Source organism: Oryx dammah, unplaced genomic scaffold, assembly GCF_014754425.2.
Source record: "Oryx dammah isolate SB20612 unplaced genomic scaffold, SCBI_Odam_1.1 HiC_scaffold_23, whole genome shotgun sequence".
Taxonomy (NCBI): Eukaryota; Metazoa; Chordata; class Mammalia; order Artiodactyla; family Bovidae; genus Oryx; species Oryx dammah.
In genome coordinates, this window is record NW_024070207.1 from 38,883,703 (window position 1) to 38,907,597 (window position 23,895).

The 23,895-nt window shown below is 39.6% G+C and overlaps 1 protein-coding gene across 1 annotated transcript; it reads left to right on the forward strand.

Moving 5' to 3' along the window:
- Positions 1–11,532: 11,532 nt before the first annotated feature.
- Positions 11,533–20,548, forward strand: CCDC160 (coiled-coil domain containing 160). Its single transcript, XM_040266187.1, has 3 exons — positions 11,533–11,903; positions 13,005–13,056; positions 19,502–20,548. The coding sequence occupies exon 3, from the start codon at positions 19,526–19,528 to the stop codon at positions 20,495–20,497; it is 972 nt and encodes a 323-aa protein (XP_040122121.1). The 5' UTR covers positions 11,533–11,903; positions 13,005–13,056; positions 19,502–19,525; the 3' UTR covers positions 20,498–20,548.
- The last annotated feature ends 3,347 nt before the right edge of the window (positions 20,549–23,895 follow it).

Consider the following 23,895-nt stretch of genomic DNA (forward strand, 5'->3'; position numbering starts at 1 on the left):
GATGTCCTTCTGTTGTTGATTTCTAATTTAATTCCATTGTGAACAGAGAGCATGTTTTGTTTTAATTCTTTAAAATTCATTGAGACTTATGGCCCAGAATGTTTTATCTTGGTCAATGTGTATAATTAAAAACAATACGTATTTTGCTGGTAGTGGTGGAATGTTGTGTAAATATCACTTAGGTCAAATTAGCTGATAATGTTGTTTGGGTCTTCTACATGCTTAACAATTTTCTGTTTACTTGTCCTATCAATTATTGAGAGAGGAGTGTTGAAGTCTCCAGGTATTATTGTGGATTTCTCTGTTTCTTTTTGCATTCTGTAAGTTTATATTTCATGCAAATTGAAGCTTGGCTATTAGGCACAAAAATATTTAGGCTTCTTATCTAGAAGAATAGACTGCTTTATCATTATGTAATGATAGTCTTTATCCCTGGTAACAGTTTTTACTCTGAAATCTACTTTGTTTGCTATTAATATAACCACCTCAGCTTTCTTTTGATTAGTGTTAGCACAGTGCCTTAATCCATCCATTTTGTTTCAACCTATGTGTCTTTGTATTTAAATTTTCTTGAAAGTGACATATGTTTAAGATTTTCTTTGTTATTCAATATGACAATCTCTGTCTTTTAATTGAGGTGTATCAACCATTCATATTTAATGTGATTATTGATATGCTTGGATTTAATTCTACCTTTGTACTGCAAGGAGATCCAACCAGTCCATTCTGAAGGAGATCAGCCCTGGGTGTTCTTTGGAGGGAATGATGCTAAAGCTGAAACTCCAGTACTTTGGCCACCTCATGAGAAGAGTTGACTCATTGGAAAAGACTCTGATGCTGGGAGGGATTGGGGGCAGGAGGAGAAGGGGACAACAGAGGATGAGATGGCTGGATGGCATCACTGACTCGATGGACATGAGTCTGAGTGAACTCTGAGAGTTGGTGATGGACAGGGAGGCCTGGTGTGCTGCAATTCATGGGGTCACAAAGACTCAGACACGACTGAGTGACTGAACTGAACTGAACTTGTACTATGTATCTTCTATTTGTCCCATCACTTTTTGTTCCTTTTTCTGCCTTCCTTTGGATTGAGTATTTTTAATTATTATAATACTTCTTATCTCCTTTGTTGACATTAGTTATAACTCTTTGTAGTTGTATTTTAATTATTGCTTTCTAGGGCTTGTAGTATAGAAAGTCATCTCTTTGCATGATACTGCTGGACTGTAAAAATGACCACCCAAGCTGAACTGTGCAAGAGATCTTAATAATGAGAAAGTAACAATAGTTCTGTGAGCTTGGAAATTTTCATCAAAATATTAAAACTCTTTTACTGTTGTTTATAAGTATATAGAGAAAAGAAAAATGTAGTAAAGTGAGTATTTGTTTAGTATATTGTAATTTAAAATATTAAAACATTGAGAACTAAAGCACTTTGTTTCTTTGTTTAAAAAAACTAAGCAAGAAAACTTCCTCTTCCACGAATATGGTATAGACATGCTTGTTCCTATTCCTTCCTCCAATTGTGTATTGATATATACACAATTCATATATACATCACATATGAAGCAACAAAAGAAGACTCTGAAAGCTGGACTGAAACAGACAAACCGTATTGGTTAAGAACTTCAGGCCCTGAGGAATAGCATGGTGTTGAGTTCCCTGCGTTTTCTTTTTTGCCTCATTTTTCCCAGACATGGAGAATAAGTTGGCAACCCAGAAATGCCAACAGGAACAGACTCAAAATAGTCCCAGTAAAAGCCTGCACTCCTTAGCCAAAGGGCCAAGAAAAGGGCAGCCTAGAAAGAAAGAAAACATTTTGCAGTAACAGCTCTACTCCAGCCAAACACCACAGAAAAATCTGCGATCCCACCCCCAGCCCTAACAGCAAATGCTCAGGAGCTGGCTTAGAATTCCACAGTAAGCAGGCAGTAACAGAGTTCTGTAGCACCCCACCAGAGTGGTGTCAGAGAAAGCCAAGTCAGAAAGCCAAGTCAGGTCACTCTGCTGACCCATAATAAGCTTCCCCTCTTCCACTCCCCACCAAAAATGTATCAGTGGAGACCTCATGGAGAGCTTGGATTTGCCACCCCTGGCAACAATGATATGCTCCTTCCTCTCCCCACTGGAGGGATGGTAGAGGTAATAATAGTTTAATAAAATGAACTGGCTGGGATTGTGCAAACCTGGAGTTAAATCTTTAAACATTTGGTAGAATTCGTTAGTAAAACTATTTGGATCTGAAGATTTCTTTGGGGGGAATTTTTAAATTGGGAATTTATCTTGTATAGAAAATTTTGAAGAATTCATAAATGCATACACACCTACCCACCTCCCCGCCTCCCCCCCGCCCCCGCAACACACAACAAACTTCTTAGAGCTAATAAACCAGTATAGCAAGATAAAAGGTCAATCACTTGTATTTGTTTTTTATATATATACTTTATTTATTTATTTATTTTTGACTGCACTGGGTCTTCATTGCTGCGAGGGCTTTTCTCTGGTTGCAGAGAGTAGGGTCTACTCTCTATCTGTGGTGCACAAATTTCCCATTGTGTTGGCTTCTCTTGTGGCAGAGCATGGTCTCTAGGGCACATGGGCTTCAGGAATTGTGTCTCGCAAGGTCTACAGCACGGGTTCAGTAATTGTGGTGCATGGATTTAGTTGCTCCGCAGCATGTGGAGTCTTCCTGGATTGAGGATCAAACCTGTGTCTCCTGCATTGGCAGGCAGATTCTTTACCACCGAGCCACCAGGGAGGCCTCAATCACTTGTATTTGTATACACTAGTAAAAAACATTCCAGAAATGAAATTAAAATAATCCTATTCACAGGGACTTCCCTGGTGGTCCAGTGATTAACAATTCACATTCCAATGCATGGGACTAAGTTCAGTCCCTGGTCAGGGAACTAGAAACCCACATTCATCGGGACAACTAAGCCTGTGGGTGCTGCAACTAGACAAAACCCATGTGCTAAAGATCCAGTGCAGCCAAAAAAAAAATCTTACTTACAATAGCATTAAAAAAAAATAAAACACTTATGGGTAAATTTAACACAAAAGAAGTGCAAGACTGGAAACTACAAAATATTATTGGAAGAAATTAAAGATCCAAATAAATGAAAAGACCTCTGTGTTCATGAATTGGAAGACTTGGTATTGGTAACATGACAATAGTCTATAAACTTGAATCTTTATTTATAAAATTTTGAATAGAAATAAATTATGTTAAACTTGAGCAGCTCCCTCAAATATTCCCTCTGATAGTTATAGCCTGAGCCTGAAAAGTATAATGACTTTATATTATCTAAATGACAGCATAGTGAATTCTTCAATTACCAAAAAATTATTAGCACTCATTGACTAAAAACCCTTGCTTTTGGGGATGAAATTTTATAAACTCTTCAAAATAAGGAGGCCCTTTCTCATCAGAAGGAATAAAAACTTTTCATAAGAAAGAATTTATTATGAACAGGCTGAATTCATATGCTTGTCCCTTAGCCTGGTAATAATCATCTCAGCTATGTGAACCAAGTAGGGCTTCCACCTTCTTAACATTTAAAGATAATTGGGGGAAGAGATCTTAAATAAACAAACCTACAATAAATATTTAATAGCAAATTAGGAAAACCTTTCTAAAGGAAGAGAACAGGATGCCATTAGATTAGGTGGTTAGGAAAAGTCTCTGACAAATTTACAGTTAAAGGTGAGATATGAAAGTATAAATAGAAGTTAGTCATGTAAAAAGCATGGAAACAGTATTCCAGGAAGAGGAAACAGCAACTGTAAGAATCTGAGGTGAGAAAAAGTGTAACATGTCTGAGGAACCGGAAAAAAAAATCAGCTTGTCTATACCATTATATAAGGGAACAATTAGAGTTAGATTATATAAAGTTCGTGGCTATGGGTAATGGTAAATAGTTTGAAATTTATCTACCAAATACAGTGCTTTGAAGGGTTTGGCCCAGGCAAAATGACATGACCTAATTTTCATTTTTATTTTGTTCTCAAAGAACTCTATTTTTTAAATTTTTTATTGAAGTATAGTTGATTTACAATGTTGTGTTGGTTTCAGGTTTACAGCATAGTGATTCAGCTATACATATGCATACACATATACATACTCTTCTTCAGATTCTTTTCTCATTCAGGTTATTGCAGAATATTGAGCAGAGTTCCCTGTGTTATACCATAGATCCTTATTGGTTATCTATTTAATATGTAGTAGTGGGTGTATGTTAATCCCAAGATCCTAATAATTTTCATTTTTAAAAGATCACTCTGGTTGCTGTGGGAAGAATGAATTGGTTGGAGAGAAGAATGGGTAGAGGACATCACCAGGAGGCTACTGAAGTAATATGAGATAGATGTTAGTAGGTGAAGGCAGAATGGTGGCAGCGGAAATGTAGAAATGAGAAGAGTCAGATATGAGCCATGAGGAGTGGTCGTTGTTGAGCTGCATAGGAAAGTGAGGTGTTATGAAAGCAGAAGCTGGTTCCAAGAGGGAAGGAATATAATCAGGTGTGTCAGAAACCATGGAGAGGTTGAATTCAATGGGAATGAAAAGTATGTCAAATCGATATGGCAGCTGAGTGATCTTTTCTGACCTCTGTGAAAGGTTTTAGTGAATCCAGAAGCTGTGTTGATGAGGGCCAAAGAGGGAGTATAGGCGTTCTGTTTCTGGCATGTCATCATTGCTGAAGATGACAAAAAGTACGGTTCATATATAGAAAACATCCACTGAAAAAGCCTTGAAGATCTGCATGGTAAGGAATTATCAGGATAAAACCTCTGAGACTCTGAGAACATAGAGAAGTCATGAAACCAGCTTTGTCCTGAAAACAACTGAGAAATTTGGGTGTTTGAGGAGTTCAACTTTGCAAAAGCCATCTAAAACAGTGGTAAAAATGCAAGCCCAGGGACCAATTAAAGGTAAACAGTTTAATAGAAATCTTTTTCTATTAAATTGGTACCCCAAAGGAATAAACCCTCAATAAAGGAGAACTTAATTTGCTTTCCTACCCACTTCCCCAGGGACTACAAAGGAATATTTTCTTGATGATGACAAACAGGATGAGGAGGAAAAAGATGACCTAGAAACTGTCATCTTGTAGCCCCAAATCACACTGCTGAGGTGACTCAAGATATCTCTGGTGATGGTATTAGTCACTAAGTCATGTCCAACTCTTGTGACTGCATGGACCTGCCAGGCTCCTCTGTCCACGGGATTCTCCAGGCAAGAATACTGGAGTGGGTTGGCATTTCCTTCTCCAAGATATCTCTAGTCATAAATTTAAAGTGACTCTGGCAAGTTAATGTTCCAGACAATTAGCAAAAGCAAACATAGATTCTTTGTCCAAGATCTCAAAGAATTTGTCCAAATTATTTTATAAGGAAAATGAGCAGCTCACAAAAAAAGTTAATAATCAAAAAAGGAATTGAATTACCATAAGTGAGAATTAGCGAAAGTACCAGACAACAGAGCCATATGCTGAAATAATTTAGATTTTGGAATTATTAAACACAGAATATGAAGATCTATACTTATGATGTTTAAAGAAATAAAAATGTGTGTGGGAAACAAGAAATTCTAGAGAATGACCATATTTGAAAAATTATTTCATTAAACTTCAGAAAGTTAAAAAAATCAAGATTGAAATTAGGAACTCAAACTGAAGAGATTAACAGCAAATTAGACACAATTAATTAGAGAATTGGTGGATTGGAAGACATTTCAGAAGAAATAATTTATAAGACAATAAATCTTAAAAGTTCTCACCCTGAGAAAAAAAATATAACTGTGGTGGTAATAGATGTTAACTAGATTTATCATGGTGATTATGTCACCATATATACAAATATCAAATCACCTTGTAGTACACCTGAAACTGATACAATGTCATACATCAATAATATCTCAATATTTTTGGCCACATTGCATATGGCATGTGGGATGTAGGATCTTAGTTTCCCCACAAAGGAATCCAACCCATGTCCCTTGTAGTGGAAGTGTGGAGGCTTAACCACTGGACCACCAAAGAAGTCCCTCAGTTTTTTTAAAAAAAGAAATTATTCATAAATCAGCACAGAGAGGCAAAGAGGTAAAATATATGAAAGAGTCTACAAAGTAATTTTATAGACAGGCTTTGCTATTTGATAAGTTTCAATCCAAAGTATATAATATAACATCTAGTAGATATTATAATAAATTTTTTTTGATCAAAAAAAATCAACAGATAAAAGAAAGCAAAATTTCCAAGAAAGAAACTTGGAATTTAGAGTGATAGATCTGAATTATACACTTAATCAGAGTTCTAAAAAGAAAGTAGAGGTAATAGCTAAGAGCTTTTCAGAACTAAGCAGAGACACAGAGTAAAGCAGCCAGAGAAATAACAGATTACTTTCAAAGAAAGGAGAGACATCAGACAGCTAACTGACAGCTGATTCCCAACAATGGTGGAACCAAAAGACAGTTGAATTATAGCTTTAATGTGCTAATGGAAAAGAACTATTAACCTACAAGTGTATGCCTTGCAGAAATATCTTTCAGCTAAGATGGTGAAATATAATGAGAGGAATTGCCACCAGTCAAATCTCATTTAAGGAAATTCCAAAGGCAAAATAAGTTATTGCAGATGCCAGAGATGTAGAAAGAACAGAGTAAAGCAAGTGAAAACATATGAATAAATCTAAATAAATATTAACTGTATAAAAAAATTAAGTCTTAGAGGGTTAAAGTATATAAATATATAGAATTAGGATATAATAACAACACAAACAGAGAGGGAGCAGTAAATGAACCTAGTATTTAAAGGTCCTTTTGTTGTCTGAAGAGTATTGATTAGTTCTAAATTTTTATAGGTTTTCATATTGCAGTCTCAGTAATGAATAACTGTTTAAAAATAAAATCAGAGGGCATAATCTTGGGATTAAAAGAGAAGAAAATCATGGAATAAAAAAAGGTAAGAAAGAAAAGAAAGAAATGTGGTAAAGAGGAGCTTATAGAACAAAAATAAGGCTATAAAGTTAAGCCAAATATTTAAGTATTTAAAGTATTTAACTAGCTGAAATGAACAAAGATGTCAGATTGGTCTTAGAAACATACAACCAGTTATTTACTGAGACATATTAAAAAACATAAGAAATCAAAAATATTGAAAGGAAAAGAAACATATATATCATAGAACAGTATGCAACCCATCTCGATCTACAGATTCAAGGCAATTCCTACTAAAATCTCAGGTGATTTCTTTGTAGAGATTGACAAGTTGATCGTAAAATTCATATGGAAATTCAAGGAGATCAAAACAACCTTAAAATAGAACAAAGTAGAAGGACTTGCATATCCCAATTTCAAAACTGACTATAGCACTACAGTAACCAAGACAGTGTGGTACTGGTACAAAGATATACATATAAATCAAAGGGATAGAATTGAAAGTGCAGAAATAAACCCTCAAATGTATAGTCAATTGATTTTTTAAATTTATTTTTAAATTGAACTATAGTTGATTTACAATCACTGTGTTAGTTTCAGGTGTGCAGCAAAGTGATTCAATTTATATATACATATAAAACATATATGTTCTCTGCAATTGTTGCTTGAAAAATGGAAGTTGGGGTGAAATTGAAGAAAAAGAATAGAGAGACTAGAAGAAAGTCATATAAGGCTGGATTCAGTTGCTTTTAAATAAAATATTTATTGAGGTATACAAACAGAAAACATTTGCAAATCTCAAGTGTACAATTCATGATTTTTTACATATAAAAGCATCCATATAACCAATGTCCAGGTCAAGAAATATTAATAGAACATTACCAAAACCCCAGAAGCCTACCTGGTACCCTTTCTCAGTCACTATATCCCCTAAGAGAACTATTAATCTAACTTCTAACACCAAAGATAAGTCGTGTCTGTATAACAACTTCTGTATTACAGCTAAGACTGGATCAAAATTTATACCTTCATTATACACTTTTACTATACACCACTACTACCAGCAGTGGCTAAGGCTTGTTGAGTGCTTTCTGTTTGCCAAGTGTAGTTCTAATTGCTTTACATATATTAACTAATTTATCCTCAAACCCACCCTGTGAAGTAGGTACTATAATTACTCCCCATTTACCAGTGAAGAATCTGGCATAGAAAGAAGTTAACCAGTTTGTTCAAAGACCCATAAGAGCTAAGTGGTAGAGCTGGTATCTGACCCCAGATAACAAGTCTCCAGAGTTTGTTCAGTGCAATGTACAAACAACATCAAACTATCTCAGCAACATATGCCAATAGTTTAAAATGGTTACTTTGCATCACCTGCAGTTGCAAAATGTGAATGTCAGAACAAGAGATACAGGGTCTCCCAGGCACTTGTGGTCAGATGCCCTTTATATGTCAATGCTGCATAGTTGTTGAAAACCAGACTTTCCTGAGTTCAAACCCCAACTCTGTTGTTCACTAACCCTGTGACCCTAGGCACTTAGTTACTTAACCTTTTTGTGGCCCAGTTTTCTCATCCAAAACTGTAGGTAATAATAGCACCTAGGTCATATGATTTTTGTGAAAGTTAAAGGAATCATTCCTGGCATCAGGTATGAGCCTCATTCATTCATTCACCTATTTAACAAATATTTGTTCGTGCTTACCATGTGCCAGGCACTTTGATGCTTGGGATGGATCAGTGAACAAATCAAAGATCGTGCCCTCTTGGAGCGTAGCGTAGTGCAACCTGGAAGGGGGGGTGGATGGAGAGAACAAAAGAAAAACAGTATAGTACGTTCGAAAGTGATAAAGTGCTATATTTTTTCGAGTAGGATAAGGAGAAGTGGAAACGCTGGAGAGGTTGAAAGTTGACAGGATTAAATGGAAGGGGCAAGGTAGGCCTCACAGAGAAGCTAAGATTTGAACAAACACTTGAGGAAGGTAAGGCAATAAGATATGTGAATATCATGTACTTTTTGAAGAGCATTTGAGGCAGAGGGAACAGGCGGCCAAATCTCTAACCGTGAGAGGGTGCCTGGCTGTTACAGGAACAAGGCAGCCAGTATTGCTAGAGTGGCGTCATCAAGGGACAAAGTGGCGGGAGAGGAGGTCAAAAAGCTATTGTATGGAGGTGGGAGTGGAGAAAGGGGGGATGGGGATTCTCCATGCAAATCCTGTAGGACCTTGTAGGCTGTTATAAGGATTTTGGTTTTTACAACAAGTCAAACTGAAAGCCTTTGTAAGCTTTTGAGCAGAGTGGTACCATGGTCTGACTTAGTATTTTATAACAGTCTCTCTGGATCTGTGTTGAGAATAGACGGTGAGGGGGTTGTGGGTTGACTTGTGTCCCCCCAAAAGATATGATGATATCCTTGCCCCTCTTCCTGTACCTATGAATGTGCTCTTGTTAGAAACAGGTTCTTTGCAAATATAATCAAGTTAAGATGAGGTCGTACTGAATTAACGTGGGCCCTAACTCAGTTAACTAACATTCTTACAAGAGGAGGGGACTTTGGGCACACAGACACACACAGAGAAGAGATAGCTATGTGGAGACACACAGACACATAAAAACACCACAAGAAGACAGAGGCAGAGATCGGAATGATGTGTCTACAAGCCAGGGAAGGTGACAGATAGCTGGCAACCCCCAGAAGTTAGGAGAGACACACTGTTCCTCAGAAGCTCAAGGAGTCAGCCCTGATGACACCCTGATTTCAGACTGCTAGCCTCTAGAACTATGAGAGAATAAGTGTCTGTTGTTTTAAGTTCCCGGTTTGTGATACTTTGATATGGCGGCCCTAGGAAACTAATATAGGTCAAGTGTGGAAGCAGTTAGGAGGCTATTGCCATAGTCCAGGCAAGAGATGGTGGGGGTCAGGATCAGAGTGGTGATAATAGAGACAGTGAGAAGCCATCAGATCCTGAATACATTAAGAAAGTACAGCCAACAGAATCTGCTGATATGGATATGAAGTGCGAGAAATATTATCTGCATGAATAATTTAAATATTTATAAACATGATGCATATACCAATAAATGTGTATTTTTTCATTCCCCCAAATATCCTGCCTTTGAGACTACTCAAGCAAGTTTGCCAGAGAAATCAAAAAGCTTATTTTGCTGTGTGATCAAGGAGTAAATCACATGACTTGTTTGAATCTCAATATCCTACTTGGTAAAACAAGAAGATTGGGTTCCATTGTTTGAGTGTATGATCTTGTTATTATCAAGTGCCTTGTTTTGGTATTGATAAAGATTCTAGTGGGGTAAACTGTTTTCTGTCTTCCATATTTGAAAACCTATCTCCAAGTCTGAGTACCTTCAAATAACAAATCTCTGTCCTCACTGTTGTTTACACTCTGCCATTTGATACCTGACCACATGAAGGAGTGACCTCCTACAACGGAAGCAGAGTCCTCACCACTGGACTGCCATAGAAGTGCCCTCCATCAGTGTGTTTATATTTTAGGAGGGTAATGAATTTATAAGACAAGATAATATTAGTACTAATGATAACAGCAAACGTTTATATAGGGTTGGCTATGTGAAAAAGGGTAGCACAGGATGAGATGGTTAGATAGCATAACCGTCTCAGTGGACATGAATTGGAGCAAACTCTGGGAGATAGTGGAGGACAGAGGAGTCTGGCATGCTGCAGTCTATGGGGCCACAAGTAGTCAGACACAATTTAGCGACTGAACAACATGTCAGGGATTACTCTAAGGGATTTAAAGCTATTAACTCACCCAATCCTCACAACATTCCTATGCTGCTGCTAAGTCACTTCAGTCGTGTCCGACTCTGTGTGACCCCATAGACAGCAGCCCACCAGGCTCCTCTGTCCCTGGGATTCTCCAGGCAAGAATACTGGAGTGAGTTGCCAAGCCCTTCTCCAGGGGATCTTCCCAACCCAGGAATCGAACTCATGTCTCCCACATTATAGTCAGATTCTTTACTGTCTGAGCCACCAGGGAAGCCCAGTGTTGGAATAGTTGCCTTCAAGAATACTGGAGTGGGTTCCCATGCCCTCCTCCAGGGGATCTTCCCAACCTAGGAATTGAACCCAGGTCTCCTGCATTGCAGGCAGATTCTTTACCATCTGAGCCATCAGGGATGCCCAGTTGCCAGTAACTGGTTTTAAATTCAAATAGGTGCAAGAGTGGTTTAGAGAAATTCCTGAGTAATGGGTGAGGACACCATGGGCTAGCTGGAGAACGAGCCTGGTCTCCCATAGGCCTGCGACCAGGACACATGCTCTCCTGATACAGGCCCTTAGAACCTCGGTCAAAGGCACAAATTCCGGCCAGACCATTGTGCTGACTGGCAAGGATGTGCGTGGGGGGCGGGGCGTGCAATTCCCATATTGTCAGGAACGCCGAACCAAATCCAGGCGACCTTCCAGGGCTGACCGTCCTCGAGGGAACGTTACTAAACTGCAGGCCTAGGGATTATCCGTGTGCCACTCCCTCCTCCCCCACAATCGCAGTGTCCAGGTGGCTTTATGAGTCACTCACACCCTCCGTAATAAGCCCACCATGGGTGGGGCTGCCTCGCAGTTTCTCGCTCCTTCCCTCCCTGACTCCTCTCTTGCTCTTCGAGCTCGGCTTTCGTGCAAGCAGAAGCCACCGCAGCGCCCGCCCCATCAGGCATGCTCAGTGTTCGGGCGGGTTGTGACGACCGCCAGGCAGCGCAGGGCCCCGCGCGCCTGGCAGCGGGGCGCGGGTCCCTTTAAATCGGACCGGCTGGTTGCCAGGCAACGGCGCGACCGGCGCTGGCGCTGCACTGCAGAAGCTCTGCCCCTGGCCGCCCCGGCCGGGTCGCGGTAGCCAGCGCCGAACCCAGGTCATTTGCCCGCCGCTGGAGGCCGTCTTGGGGAAGAGGGAAGAGGGACCAGGGCCCACTGGACCCCACCCACGCCACCAGGTAGGTCTGAGCCCAGTCAGGCCGGGGCTCCCCAGGCCCCCTCGCCCTCCCTGGGTGACCCGGGCGGAGGCACCGTGCTCCCCGCCTCGACGCCCGCTGCGGTTTCCTCACACTTTAGGGCTCCGGGCCGGGAACTGGCGGGCGTTTGCGAACGAAGGTGACTGGGTGTGGAAGTCGGGGTGTGGAAGGAGGAGTGGGGTCAGGCCTCGTCCCTGCTTTTTCCCAGCCAAGGGGTAGACGGGGGTAGGGCCTGGGGAAGTGGGAGGTGTCACCTGCAGTGGCGTCCAGGGCAGCACCCGAGCCTCGCCAGCCATCTCCTCTGCACGGAAGCTGCCGTGGCAGGAGTTTAGTTAACCATTTACAGAGAAAACCCCCAAACTCTGCATGCTTAGATGCAGCTTTATAGCAAAAATGTGACTTTCATACTAATAAGGTACTCAGCCTTTCAGAATTAAGGTGACTTCATATCTTTTCTTCTAGAAGGAGTAATTCCACACTAATAACAAAGAATTGGGGGTAAGAACCGTTCATAGGGCCAGTTGTCGATGGTTCTTGGCTTCGCTCTCAATGTGAAACAATAGACAAGACAGTTTGTCTGGTGAAGTGGACACTTGGCTCATATGTGAGGACCCTGAAAGATTAAGGCAAAAACTGGGATCACGTTCCTTTTTAATGGTTTTTCAAAATAACTGGACTCTGGGGGAGGGAGCCAAGGCCTTGGCTCCAGCCTCTGCTAACGTGGCTCTTGGCATGCTCCTTACTAACAAGCATGTTGCTGTGGCCGCCAGTGCTGGCTCATTTGTTCAGTAGTTGCTAAAGGCAAGAAGGTCTAGTGTTGAGTAAGATGCGACCGTGATTGTCGTCCCATCTGATATTTGTGTTGCTGGGGGAAGGAAGACTTAGTGGCATAATAGCTGGGAAATTGGGTTGACAAGTTAAAATGAAAACTTGCTTCAAAGTGTCTGATGTTGCATTTCAGATCAGCCAAACAACATTAAAGCTATCACTTGTAATTTTAAGCTACATCTCAGATATGAACACAGATTTGGGCATTCTGGTTAATTATATTTTCTAATTAAGCTGTAGCATTTTCTTTTTCAGTTCAATCTGGAGAAGGAGAACAGCGGCAACCAACAGAAGACCTTCAGGAACTGTAAGTAGCGTTGTGCTGGCTGATAGCTTGCTATGGATGTTGAGAAGCACAGAGCCTCACCCAACATAAATCTTCAGTCTTTTAACAAGACCATTAGTCTGCACTGTCAGTACACTATCAAAAAAGCCCCATAGAAATACAAGGATACTGGATGCTTGGGGCTGGTGCACTGAGATGACCCAGAGGGATGGTATGGGGAGGGAGGAGGGAGGGGGGTTCAGGATGGGGAACACGTGTATACCTGTGGCGAATTCATGTTGATGTATGGCAAAACCAATATAATATTGTAAAGTAATTAGCCTCCAATTAAAATAAATAAATTTATATTTTTAAAAAGTGTCCTAAAGACTTTAGCTGAGCCAAATAAACTTTGAGGGAAAAATAAAAGTTCTTTCCCTAAAATGCCACCCACAAAACCTCATAAGCCAAAGGAAAAATTACAGCTATTTACAGAAACTCAATTAGAATCAAAACATTATAGAATTTTCAGGAAGAATATTAAGAATTATTCACTCAATAAATATTTGTTGAGGGCTACTATATGCCAGGCAATAAGGCACCCCACTCCAGTACTTTGCCTGGAAAATCCCATGGACAGAGGAGGCTGGTAGGCTGCAGTCCATGGGGTCTCTACTAGTCGGACACGACTGAGCGACTTCACTTTCACTTTTCACTTTCATGCATTGGAAAAGGAAATGGCAACCCACTCCAGTGTTCTTGCCTGGAGAATTCCAGGGACGGGGGAGCCTGGTGGGCCGCCATCTATGGGGTTGCGCAGAGTCGGACACGACTGAAGCGACTTAGCAGCAGCAGCAACAAGGGATACAATGATGAATAACATGCCAGGAGATCTCAGCATATTGGTAAAATGAAACTGTATGAGATGATGCTGAAGCACAGAAAAAACTTGCAGAGTCATCCTTGCTAATCTTCAAACTGATGCCCCAATTGTAATATTTTTAAGATGTTTATTGGTGGCTCTGAAAAACATTGGAAGATTTGGTAAGTTCATGGCAAAGCAATTAGTGATTTAAAAAATATAAATCTCTTTGGTGTAGAAAGGCTACCACTCTTCTGTTTAGAATAAATTTAGCTTGGAAATCTGGGGACATCAACAACTTACAGGATTTAGGGCTAATTCTTCCATGAAGATACAGCTCAAATTAATGTAAGATTCAAGTTTAAGTTCCCCTCTACCTACCTTAACAGTACTTCTTTTTTTTTAAACTGACTTTTTCTGAGGTCTGATGACTTCAGATTGGCAACTCTGAAGCACATATCTTTGGAGAAGGGTTGGGTTGTTGGTTGATGTTCCAAGGGAAGGTAAGGGAAATCTAAAAAAGAACAAAACCCATTGTGTACAGTATAAAATTGCTTGCATTTTCGTTTTCACTAATTTCTCTTAACCACCTGGAAAAAGGTATATTGTCTGTATATTACACCTGAAGAAACTGGGGTTCACAAAAGGTAAGTTTTTATGAAGTTCTAAAATGTGGGAGCCAAGATATCTGACTTCTTCAGTCTTTTTTACACCAGAATTGACAATTTCTTTCTCAAGAATTTTCTTTTCCTTCTTCCCCACAATTTTGCACGGCAAAACATATTTACCCGCCTTCTTTCAGACAGCTTTGGAGAGTCCTCATATGGAGAAGCTCTCATAGAAGGGGCAGGTCAGAATCTTCTGGAGCAAGGGAAGAGAGTAATGGTGGCAGTGTTTTAAGCTTGGGAACAAGAGAAGCAGAAAAATAGGTTGAGAACTACTGCTTTTATGTGAGAACAGATTGGACAGTTGAGCAATGAAGGAAGGCCAGTGATCTTTGTATCAAACTTTTCTATTCCTATCTTGGCCAACCAGTTTTTCTGAGGGTTGAGAGAACTGAAACCATCCAAGAATAATGGGGAAAAGTTCCCTGGGCTAAGAAGGGCCTTTTGTCTTCCCCCTTACTGCCCCTAAGCTGTCACTAAAAGCCACAGTTTCAGTTGAGTGTGGCTGAAGGGCTGAGGGTTATGACATAAGGTTGTCCATCACAGGTTGGAAATGACCTTTTCTAAACATCACTCCCAGTTTACAAAGTTTGGGGTGAAGCACTGTTGCAAGATGGGAAAAAGTTTCTAGAGGTTTCCCAGTCCCTGGTTCCCCCTGCCTGGAAGAATAATTGCCTTTTGCAGGCAGATCGAGATTTATGCAAAAGAGATACTCCTGACATTTTCACAGAAAATCTAATGTAAATCAGATAAGGAAATAGAGAAAAAGATCTTTGATTTTTATGTCATCAAATTTCCCTAAAGCATGTGATTTAAAATATGAATATTTTAGAAAATAATTAGATTTCCTATATTTGATCACTTATCCATCTTAATATGAGCATATTCCCCAGGGCCCCATACCTTGAAAATGAAAATGAGATAGTTTAGTGGGTTTCTCCTTTCACAATAAACAGGGTATTAGTATCTGGAGCTATATGAAGACAGATATGCATTCACCTAAGATTTTTATGTAATAGTTTACCTAAAAATCCACAATAAGTGATCACTCTTTGCTTAGCTCTGAACAATTACACTATGTTATATTACATTATAAATCATTTTCAATTTATTTTATCAGTGGTTCCCAAATTCTTTAGGTGAGTAGAAACCATTTCCATGAGTCAATAAAGTTCCTTACTCCACCAAGATGCACTACTACTTTACCTTTGCAAAAATAAGGAAGTTACCAGAAGATGAATGGTGATGTTTTTAGAGAGACACTAACTAGAATAATCAGTAGTCCATTATCAATTCACGTCAGACACAAATGAATACATGTAGCCATATAATGGACAAGCATGCAGTGCAGTCCCAAGGACTTCTGGGAGATCACTGGCTTAGAGGACCACTAACATCATTTTTGTCATATGACTTTATATTGTTTTCCTATGTTCTGGTTGTTTGTTTCTTTAAGTGTTTCATTCCTCTTGGACCTCCTTCCCCTACCCTTCGATCCTTCAACACCCAATATTGTGTTGGGTAGGCCCTTGTAATAAAAAGTGTTAGCAATTGACCCACTAAAAAGGCATGCTTATTCTCTCACTAACAGCTCTCATTTGATTTGCCTTATGCTGCAACACATTACCTAGTCAAGTTTATTGAAAGCAAACTGGCTGCTATGCCAGGATAGAGGAAGGAGTGTCATTGTCTCAAAGCATATTTCTTGTCTTTGCCAGAGAATACTAATGTTGTACTTGTTCTGCGGAAAAAAAACAAAGAGCACAATTTGTGAAGAGAAAATGAGCCTGGTACCTTTTACCCTCAGTCTGGGCTTTGCTATCCTCTGTGACTCGATTTGGGAACAATCCCTTAAAGCATATCTTGCCAATGAAAGAGGAAAAAAAAAGAAAGAGAAAGGAAAGAAAGAAAGGGAGAGAGAAAGAAGCAGTTCAGAGACCTCTTGACCCTGCCCTGTGTAAGCCAGGGGAGGGAAATTCCAAAAGGCTTTTCAAACCTTTCTCTGTTCTGTCCTTTGATATGTGACATGCAATTCTCCTTACCCTCCCCCATTCATTTCTCCTCTCTCCTTTTGTGGCCCTTTAAAAAATACCTAAGCTCTGAAAATAGTGGGTTGTTTTCTTTCAATCTGTGGAATGAAACCTATCAGAAGAATAAAGAGAAATTTTAGAATAAGCACTGACCTGGGAGACAGGGTCTCAGTTTTACCACTATAGGCTGTGAGGACTTGGACAAGTCATTTAACTTCTTTGAGCCTCAGTTATAAAATAAATGGACTCTTCCCAGTTCTGTGAAAAGCATTGGCTGTATCAGGAAATTGTACAGAGACCCAGGAAAGAAAGATAATGACACTGAAAAAAAAATATATATATATGTTTTTAGCCAGAGATTTATGGGAGGGTTGGAGATAGAGTGACTTTTTCAAGGTACAAAATCATTAATGAAAAGAGCTTTCTATTTTAACCTTTATCTACAGCCAGACCTCTATCTCAGATTTGTCTTATTGCTATCTTCAAGTATAAAGTGGCCTCACCTGACTTGCCCCGTTGCACACCTCTTTCCTGGTCAACCTCACCAATACCTTTCACTCAGAATTTGGTAGAAAGAATAATAGTAATCTCTCTCCCACTGCTACCTGATTAGAAGCATTTGGGGGGCCACTCTGCACAACCTGTCAGAGAAGAGAAGGTGATGGCACCCCACTCCAGTACTCTTGCCTGGAAAATCCCATGGACGGAGGGGCCTGGTGGTCTGCAGTCCATGGGGTCACTAAGAGTCAGACACGACTGAGCGACTTCACTTTCACTTTTCACTTTCATGCATTGGAGAAGGAAATGGCAACCTATTCCAGTGTTCTTGCCTGGAGAATCCCAGGGACGAGGGAGCCTGGTGGGCTGCCGTCTGTGGGGTTGCACAGTCGGACACGACTGAAGCGACTTAGCAGCAGCAGCAGCACAACCTGTGGGATCTTCGTTCCCCAACCAGGGTTGGAACCCGAGCCCTCAGCAGTGAAAGTACACAGTTCCAACTGCTGGACTGCCAGGGAATTCCCTAGATGCATTTTTAAACTCTTATTAAAAAGTTGTCTGGTAAAAATTTGACTGCTAAAAACTGTGACTGGCAGTTAGCATCTTTTCCCTTTTCTCTGTTCTTTTCCTTTATGATCACTGTAATAATCCCCAGTATTTGCATTCATGTTTCTAGAGAGGAGAGCAAGTGCGGTTATGGTCATCTTTGTCTTTAAGGGCAGATACATCATTGATGCTTCTGGATGGTGACTAATAGGATAACAAAGTTAGAGAGGACTATTTCAAGAGAAAGCAGAGGATACTCCAATGGCAAATATTGATACATATCATGAATTTCAAGTCTCGACTTACTACTGTGGTCTGATTGACTAAACTTAAAGTTTGGGTTATGGCTTTTGAACCAATCATTTTAACACCTTCACTGAATATTTGTACCTTTTCCTTTCCTCAAAGCCAAATACTTGTCAGTGGAGATATATCCTTGGGTATAATGAGTTACCATCCCTCTTCTTTTGGGGGGAAGGTGTCAGGCATGTAGGTATTGAGTTTATTCTCTCATTGTCTATAGCAAGAAAAATTTGTTAGAATTTAAACTACATTTGTTAAAAAGTACTGAGAAGTAATATACCAAAGAGTGGTTATCTCAGTGCCATGGGATCATGAGGAATATTTCTCTGTGTGTGTGTCTGTGATTTTCTGTATTTTCCAAAATTTTACAGATAACATGCATGACTATTAGCATCTTTATATGAAATATATTAATTAATATAATATAACATTTATACTCTTTAATAATATTAAAGAAAACATTAATTTAAAAATAAACACAACTGCCATTTTTGTTACCAAGATAAAAGTATATTTGTGTGCATGGGAAAAATAGATGCAAACATACTTTGATTTTTCTCAGTGGTGATGTTGCACGTATATTGCAGCAATTTAATGAATAGAATGAAAAAAGTGATCCCCTCCTTTTTTCTTCCCACCCTTTAGCGGTAACTGCAGTCACCAGTTTGGTGGCTTCAGATGCCAGTGGCCCATCAGTGTGTTGCTTGGGTCCTTCTTTCTCCCTTTTTTCAAAAGTAGTCGCTGATCAAATATTTTTGTGTTTTAGGAAAGCTATATGTTACGGACTCTCTTTGAATAGGGAAGACTCCTTTTGAAACAAAATAAATATCTTGTAACTTTTGTAAATTTAGAAAGTTGGTTGTGGTTTAATATGCTAATTTTTCATCTAAAAATTACACTTGGAGTCAGTATCTTAAAGAAACCCATTTGGTGGCATTAGTATTTCCAATTGTTGACATTCGGTTCTCATCATGAAATTGCTGTCAAAATGGATTGAATTCTGTACACTTGGCAGTCTTGTCTAAAAGCAAAGCCCAAGACTGGAATAACAGGAATTTACAGGTCAAGACAGAAGGGCATTTGGCAGAGTTAGTCATAAGGAAGTCTGCATGGTATACTTTACCAAAAACAGCTCACATTGCATTAAGCACTGATATTTTAGTCACTTTAAAGAATGGATAAACAGTAGTCCAACCAAGAACTAGAAAGAAATCAAGGACTTTGGAAACACAGGCTTACCTATTAATTAAAAATCACTTATACTGTTTTGAAACAATCTGTTTTCATGTTGCTTTCTCATAGGATTATTTTCTCTATAATAAATAGCCAAGCTTGTCCATTTATTGGTTATATTTCATAGGATCAGAGAACTTTAAAGCTGGAAGGGTCTGTAGAACTTAGCCAGTTTAGCCCTTTCCATTTATAAAAGAGGGAACTGAGGCCTGAGTCGCGTGGTGAATTAGAGGGAGTGCCAGCCCTCAAATATTTAGATTCTTTCACCAATGGGCCAGGATTCTTAGTTCTTTCCACTGTCCCAGCTGCCAGTGTAAATATGTGCCTTGATTTTAAATTTTGTTTTTCAGGAATTGGAAGAGGTGCCTGAAGAAATGGATGCTAGGAGAAAACACTGGAAGGAGAAAAAGTTTGCTCCTCTTTTCAGTGCACAGGATATTCTAGATGAAGCTGTTCAGCTTGAATCTTCTTTTGAACAAATGACTTTAAATAAGGCCAAGAGAATGGAAAGAATATTTAATTTGTCTAGTAGAAAGTTTCTAGAAGAAAATAAATTTAAAAGGAAAGAATTTATTTCCCAACCAAATGAAAATGAGCAAGAATCAAATTTAATAGAGAGAAAGATAAACATTTCAAAGACTGAGGCAGACACAAAGTCTGTCTCCTGTGAATCATCTAATTTAGACATTGCAACTGAAGAAAGCTTTAATAGCACAGAAGAGCTTCTTACCTGGGGTACAAAGGAGTTATCAACTCCACCACAAAAAGACAAGAAAAAGAAATTCACTGAAGGAATGTCTCCAAAACTTCGCCTGAATCTTTTGAATGAAGAGCTGGAAGTGCTTGATATGAAATGCAGAAAAATTGAAGAGGAATTTGAAAGTGCAGAAAAAGAACTTTTGAACTCCAAAAAAGAAGTATCCACAAAACCCCTAAATTTTCAAGAACCAGGGGTGGAAACTTCTAAGAAAGACTGGGAGCTTCAAGCTTTAAGAAATGACCTCTCTGAAAAAGCAACAAATGTTAAAAACTTAACTGAAGAGCTCCAGCAAGCCAAAGAGGTCATTCACAAGTTGAGCCTTGAGAACAAGGATTTAAAAGAAGCTGTTAGGAAGTTAAAGCGGCAGACTGAGGTTGGAAATGCATTCCTAAAAGAAGAAATGAAATTGTATTATGAATTAGAAATGGAAAAAATCCATGGGGAGCTCAATGCCATCAAGAATGAACTGAGAACAGAGAAGTCCCTACAAGCAAGAAATAACAGAGCCCTGGAGTTGCTTAGAAAACACTTTGCTTCTGTAACACCGTCAGGTACCTCTGACAACTTTATGGGGGATTTTTTTTAAAACTTAAAGAAAATTAAAAAATCCTTTCATTGGGCAAATCATTGAGCCAAATCAGTGTTTCTTGTGCTTTCCTGTGTATGACTTAAAACGTGTGGAACAGGATATAGTTTTCATGTTTGGTGAATCAGGCTATCCATAAAGGCTATAGATGTTAACTTCAAAGCTTCTGCTTTCTTTTTCTAATGAATTTATTGCCTAAGTCCAAATAGAAATGGTTTCAGAAACCCCTTTATATATATACACATATATATGTATATTTATATGTATATATATATATATATTTTTTAACTCAGAGACATATAGTGATTCACCAAATCATTGATAAATACAAATCAACAGACATTTGTGATCTTGTGAGCAATATTTCCTTGGCACATGAATATTCTTCTGTGTTCATTGATATTAACAATAAAAATTTCATTTATGGATATAAGTATAACTTGGGTATGGGTCTTAAAGACTCAACAGGATACTGAAAATGTATCTGCTTTCCCTGAGATCTATCCTTAATTAGGAATAGATAAACATCTCCCCCAAATGCAGGCTTTTCCTCCTTCCTGCTGTTTCCCCATGCTTTCTCACTTGACCTGGCCATGGTTCCCATAGACTGGAAGACAACATAGAGACATGGCTGTGACCTTGGCTAGAGCCCTGATTTTGACAGCCTTGGCTTTTGCCTTTTCTTATGTTGACCAGCAAGGGGCGATGTTGACACAGTTCTTCCAAAATTCGACTGGGAAAATTTGTAAGCTTCCTGTCCAGTTTACTTCACCAGCTGGCTGAGATGGAGCGAAAGGTGTTGGATGTCAACTAGGTAAGCTTTTACTGAGCTGGCTTGATTTATACAGGAATCCAGCTGTGTAAAGAGCCCAGACGATGACAGTTTCTTTTTTACTTAAAAAGAATAAAAATGTACTGCCTCAGGCCTTTGGTGGAGACTCTGTGGAGACTGGTGGCCAGTTGATTATTGCATTTCTTTGTATCAATCAAGATTTTTTTTTGTAATTGGAGCTCTATTTGCATGGTATTTTTAAGTCCAGTGAGCCAAATGTAATTACAGCCTGTGATGGTGAGATACAGTTGTAAGGGTTCAAGTATTTTCCCTCACGGGAAATCCCCAGACTGGGAGTCTAGACATTTTGAGTTCTAGGACCTACTTTGTTGTTACTAACTAGCTAGTTACACTTCTAGACCTAAAAGTCCTCGTCTATAAAATGCAGAAGTAGATCTATCATCCAGATTCTGTTCAGTTCTAACATTCTGTGATTTCATCACAGTGATTTTAATCACTAGTGTAACTACCTATGACAAAGTAAAACATGGCTTTGAAAGTGTTCAGCTCTTAATACTTCAGGGGACCTACTTTACAGAGCTTCTCCTTTCAAAGGAAATGCACAAAGGCTCTTTTTTATAGTTTGAACATCTCCAAATACCATGTCAATAATAAATCAGGAGAGGGAGTAAATGAGGTTATTTCTTCTCCTTTCTCTTGATTCCTTTCTACTCATTAAGGTCAGGGAAGGCACATGAATAGAGAGAAACTAGGTTGACCTGGAGTTGAGCAGAACTTGCCTGGCCTGGGAAGACTGGACTAAATTGGAAGATAATCATCTTTGGAACTTTCTGACTTCATCCTGATAACTTTACCCAGGAGCTGGCAGCCTGCTCAAAGAGGAAGCTGACTTTCAGGCTTTTAATGGTCACTGCCTCCAACCCAGGGTCTTTTCTTCCCCCACAAAGACCCTCAGCCCCTGACTGCTAGTGTGTACATAAGCTTACATGCTTAAAATATTTCACAAATTGTATTAAGCTATTATGCTCCATCCTCTTAGTATATTTCAATTTTTAAAGATGAGTTTTTACTCCAGAATTTCTATCAACCAACACACATCGATAGTCTTTGGTGACAATTTGGTTTATCTTGCGTGTGTGTGTGTGTGTTTATGAGTGCTTGGGGCGTGAGAAAGGAGTGTGGTTAAGTGCATCACTTAGCACAGCTCTTGGGTGGGTGGGGGCGCTTTGTATTTCTAGGATGGAACTGAAACAGTCCTGACTAGATAGCCTGGGATGGTGAGTCCCAGCAAGCTTCACCCTGTGGAAAGGCTCTTTAGAAAGCCTAGATCCAGAAACAGTCCAGGGAGAACAATATAAAATCACCAAGTCCAGAGGGCCAAGGAGAGGCAACAGTTTGGAGCTGAGAAAGGACCACATCTTTTGATGCTTTAATTTTTCAAAGCAGGGCTGCAGCAAGCTGAGAGAAAGCTGAGAAGTTACTGTTCATCTTCATGGGCAGATGGGAACAGCAGTGGATTGAATTGGCTTACAGAACCAGAATCAAGGCTGATGCAAATACTCTGTCCCACTGTCTCTGTAATCACACTCACTTGTGTGATTGTGGGCATTAGGTGGCCTCCAATTTAGGTCAGAACATATTGTCACTGTACCTTCTAGTCCATTGAATGAGCAATGTGGCAGTGTCTCTTAACAGGAATGACATGTCAAGCCACTTCAATCTGTTGGGTAAAATATTTGAAATCAGCAATAAAATTGCACACCATCCCTATCAACTCCCAATTCTATAATTATTCAAAAACAAGGGCTCTAGGAATAGCTGCTCCACCTTGAGTTTACAACCCAGTTCTAGAAACATTTGCTGAGCAGTTATTACCATAGTTAATCACTTCTAAAACATATATATACTAAGTGCTAAGTTGCTTCAGTCATGTATGACTCTTTGCGACCCCTCCGACTGCACCCCACCAGGTTCCTCTGTCCGTGAGATTCTCCAGGTAAGAATATGGAGTGGGCTGCCATTTCCTTCTCCAGGGGATCTTCCCAACCCAGGGATCAAACCTGCATCTCTTTTGTCTCCTGCGTTGGCAGGCAGCTTCTTTACCACTAGCACCACCTGAGAAGCCCCAAATAAATAAATAAATAAATAAATATCCCTCCCTGAATTTGGGACACATCTTTAAATTGATGGCATGTCATAGTATAATTGTCTGTGTTTGGTTTTTTAAATCTCTCTTAGTAGTTCATAAAATAATGGTGTATCTTACAATCAGTGGGGTTTTAGATTTGATGAAATGTGGTTCTGAGCTAGGCCAGGGATATGGGGATAAAAGGATTTAAGAGTAAGACAGGTCTCTGACCTCAGGGGCCTTACTTATGCAACTAACTAAAACAATGTGGCAAGGGCTCTACTGGCAGTGCTAATACTAGTGCTGTGGGAGCACAGAGGAGGATCAATTAATTCTGCCTGTGGGGCTGGGAAGGACTTCATAAAGGAGGTGACATTTGAGCTGGGCCTTGAAGGATAAGAAGGATTTTTCCAGGCAAAGCATGGGGGCAGGGGCGGGGGCATTTCTGGAATGTGAATGTGGAAAGTCTATTTAGCT

Excerpts from the sequence above, each read along its gene's own strand:
- CCDC160 (XM_040266187.1), top strand. The coding sequence starts at position 19,526 with ATGGATGCTAGGAGAAAACACTGGAAGGAGAAAAAGTTTGCTCCTCTT.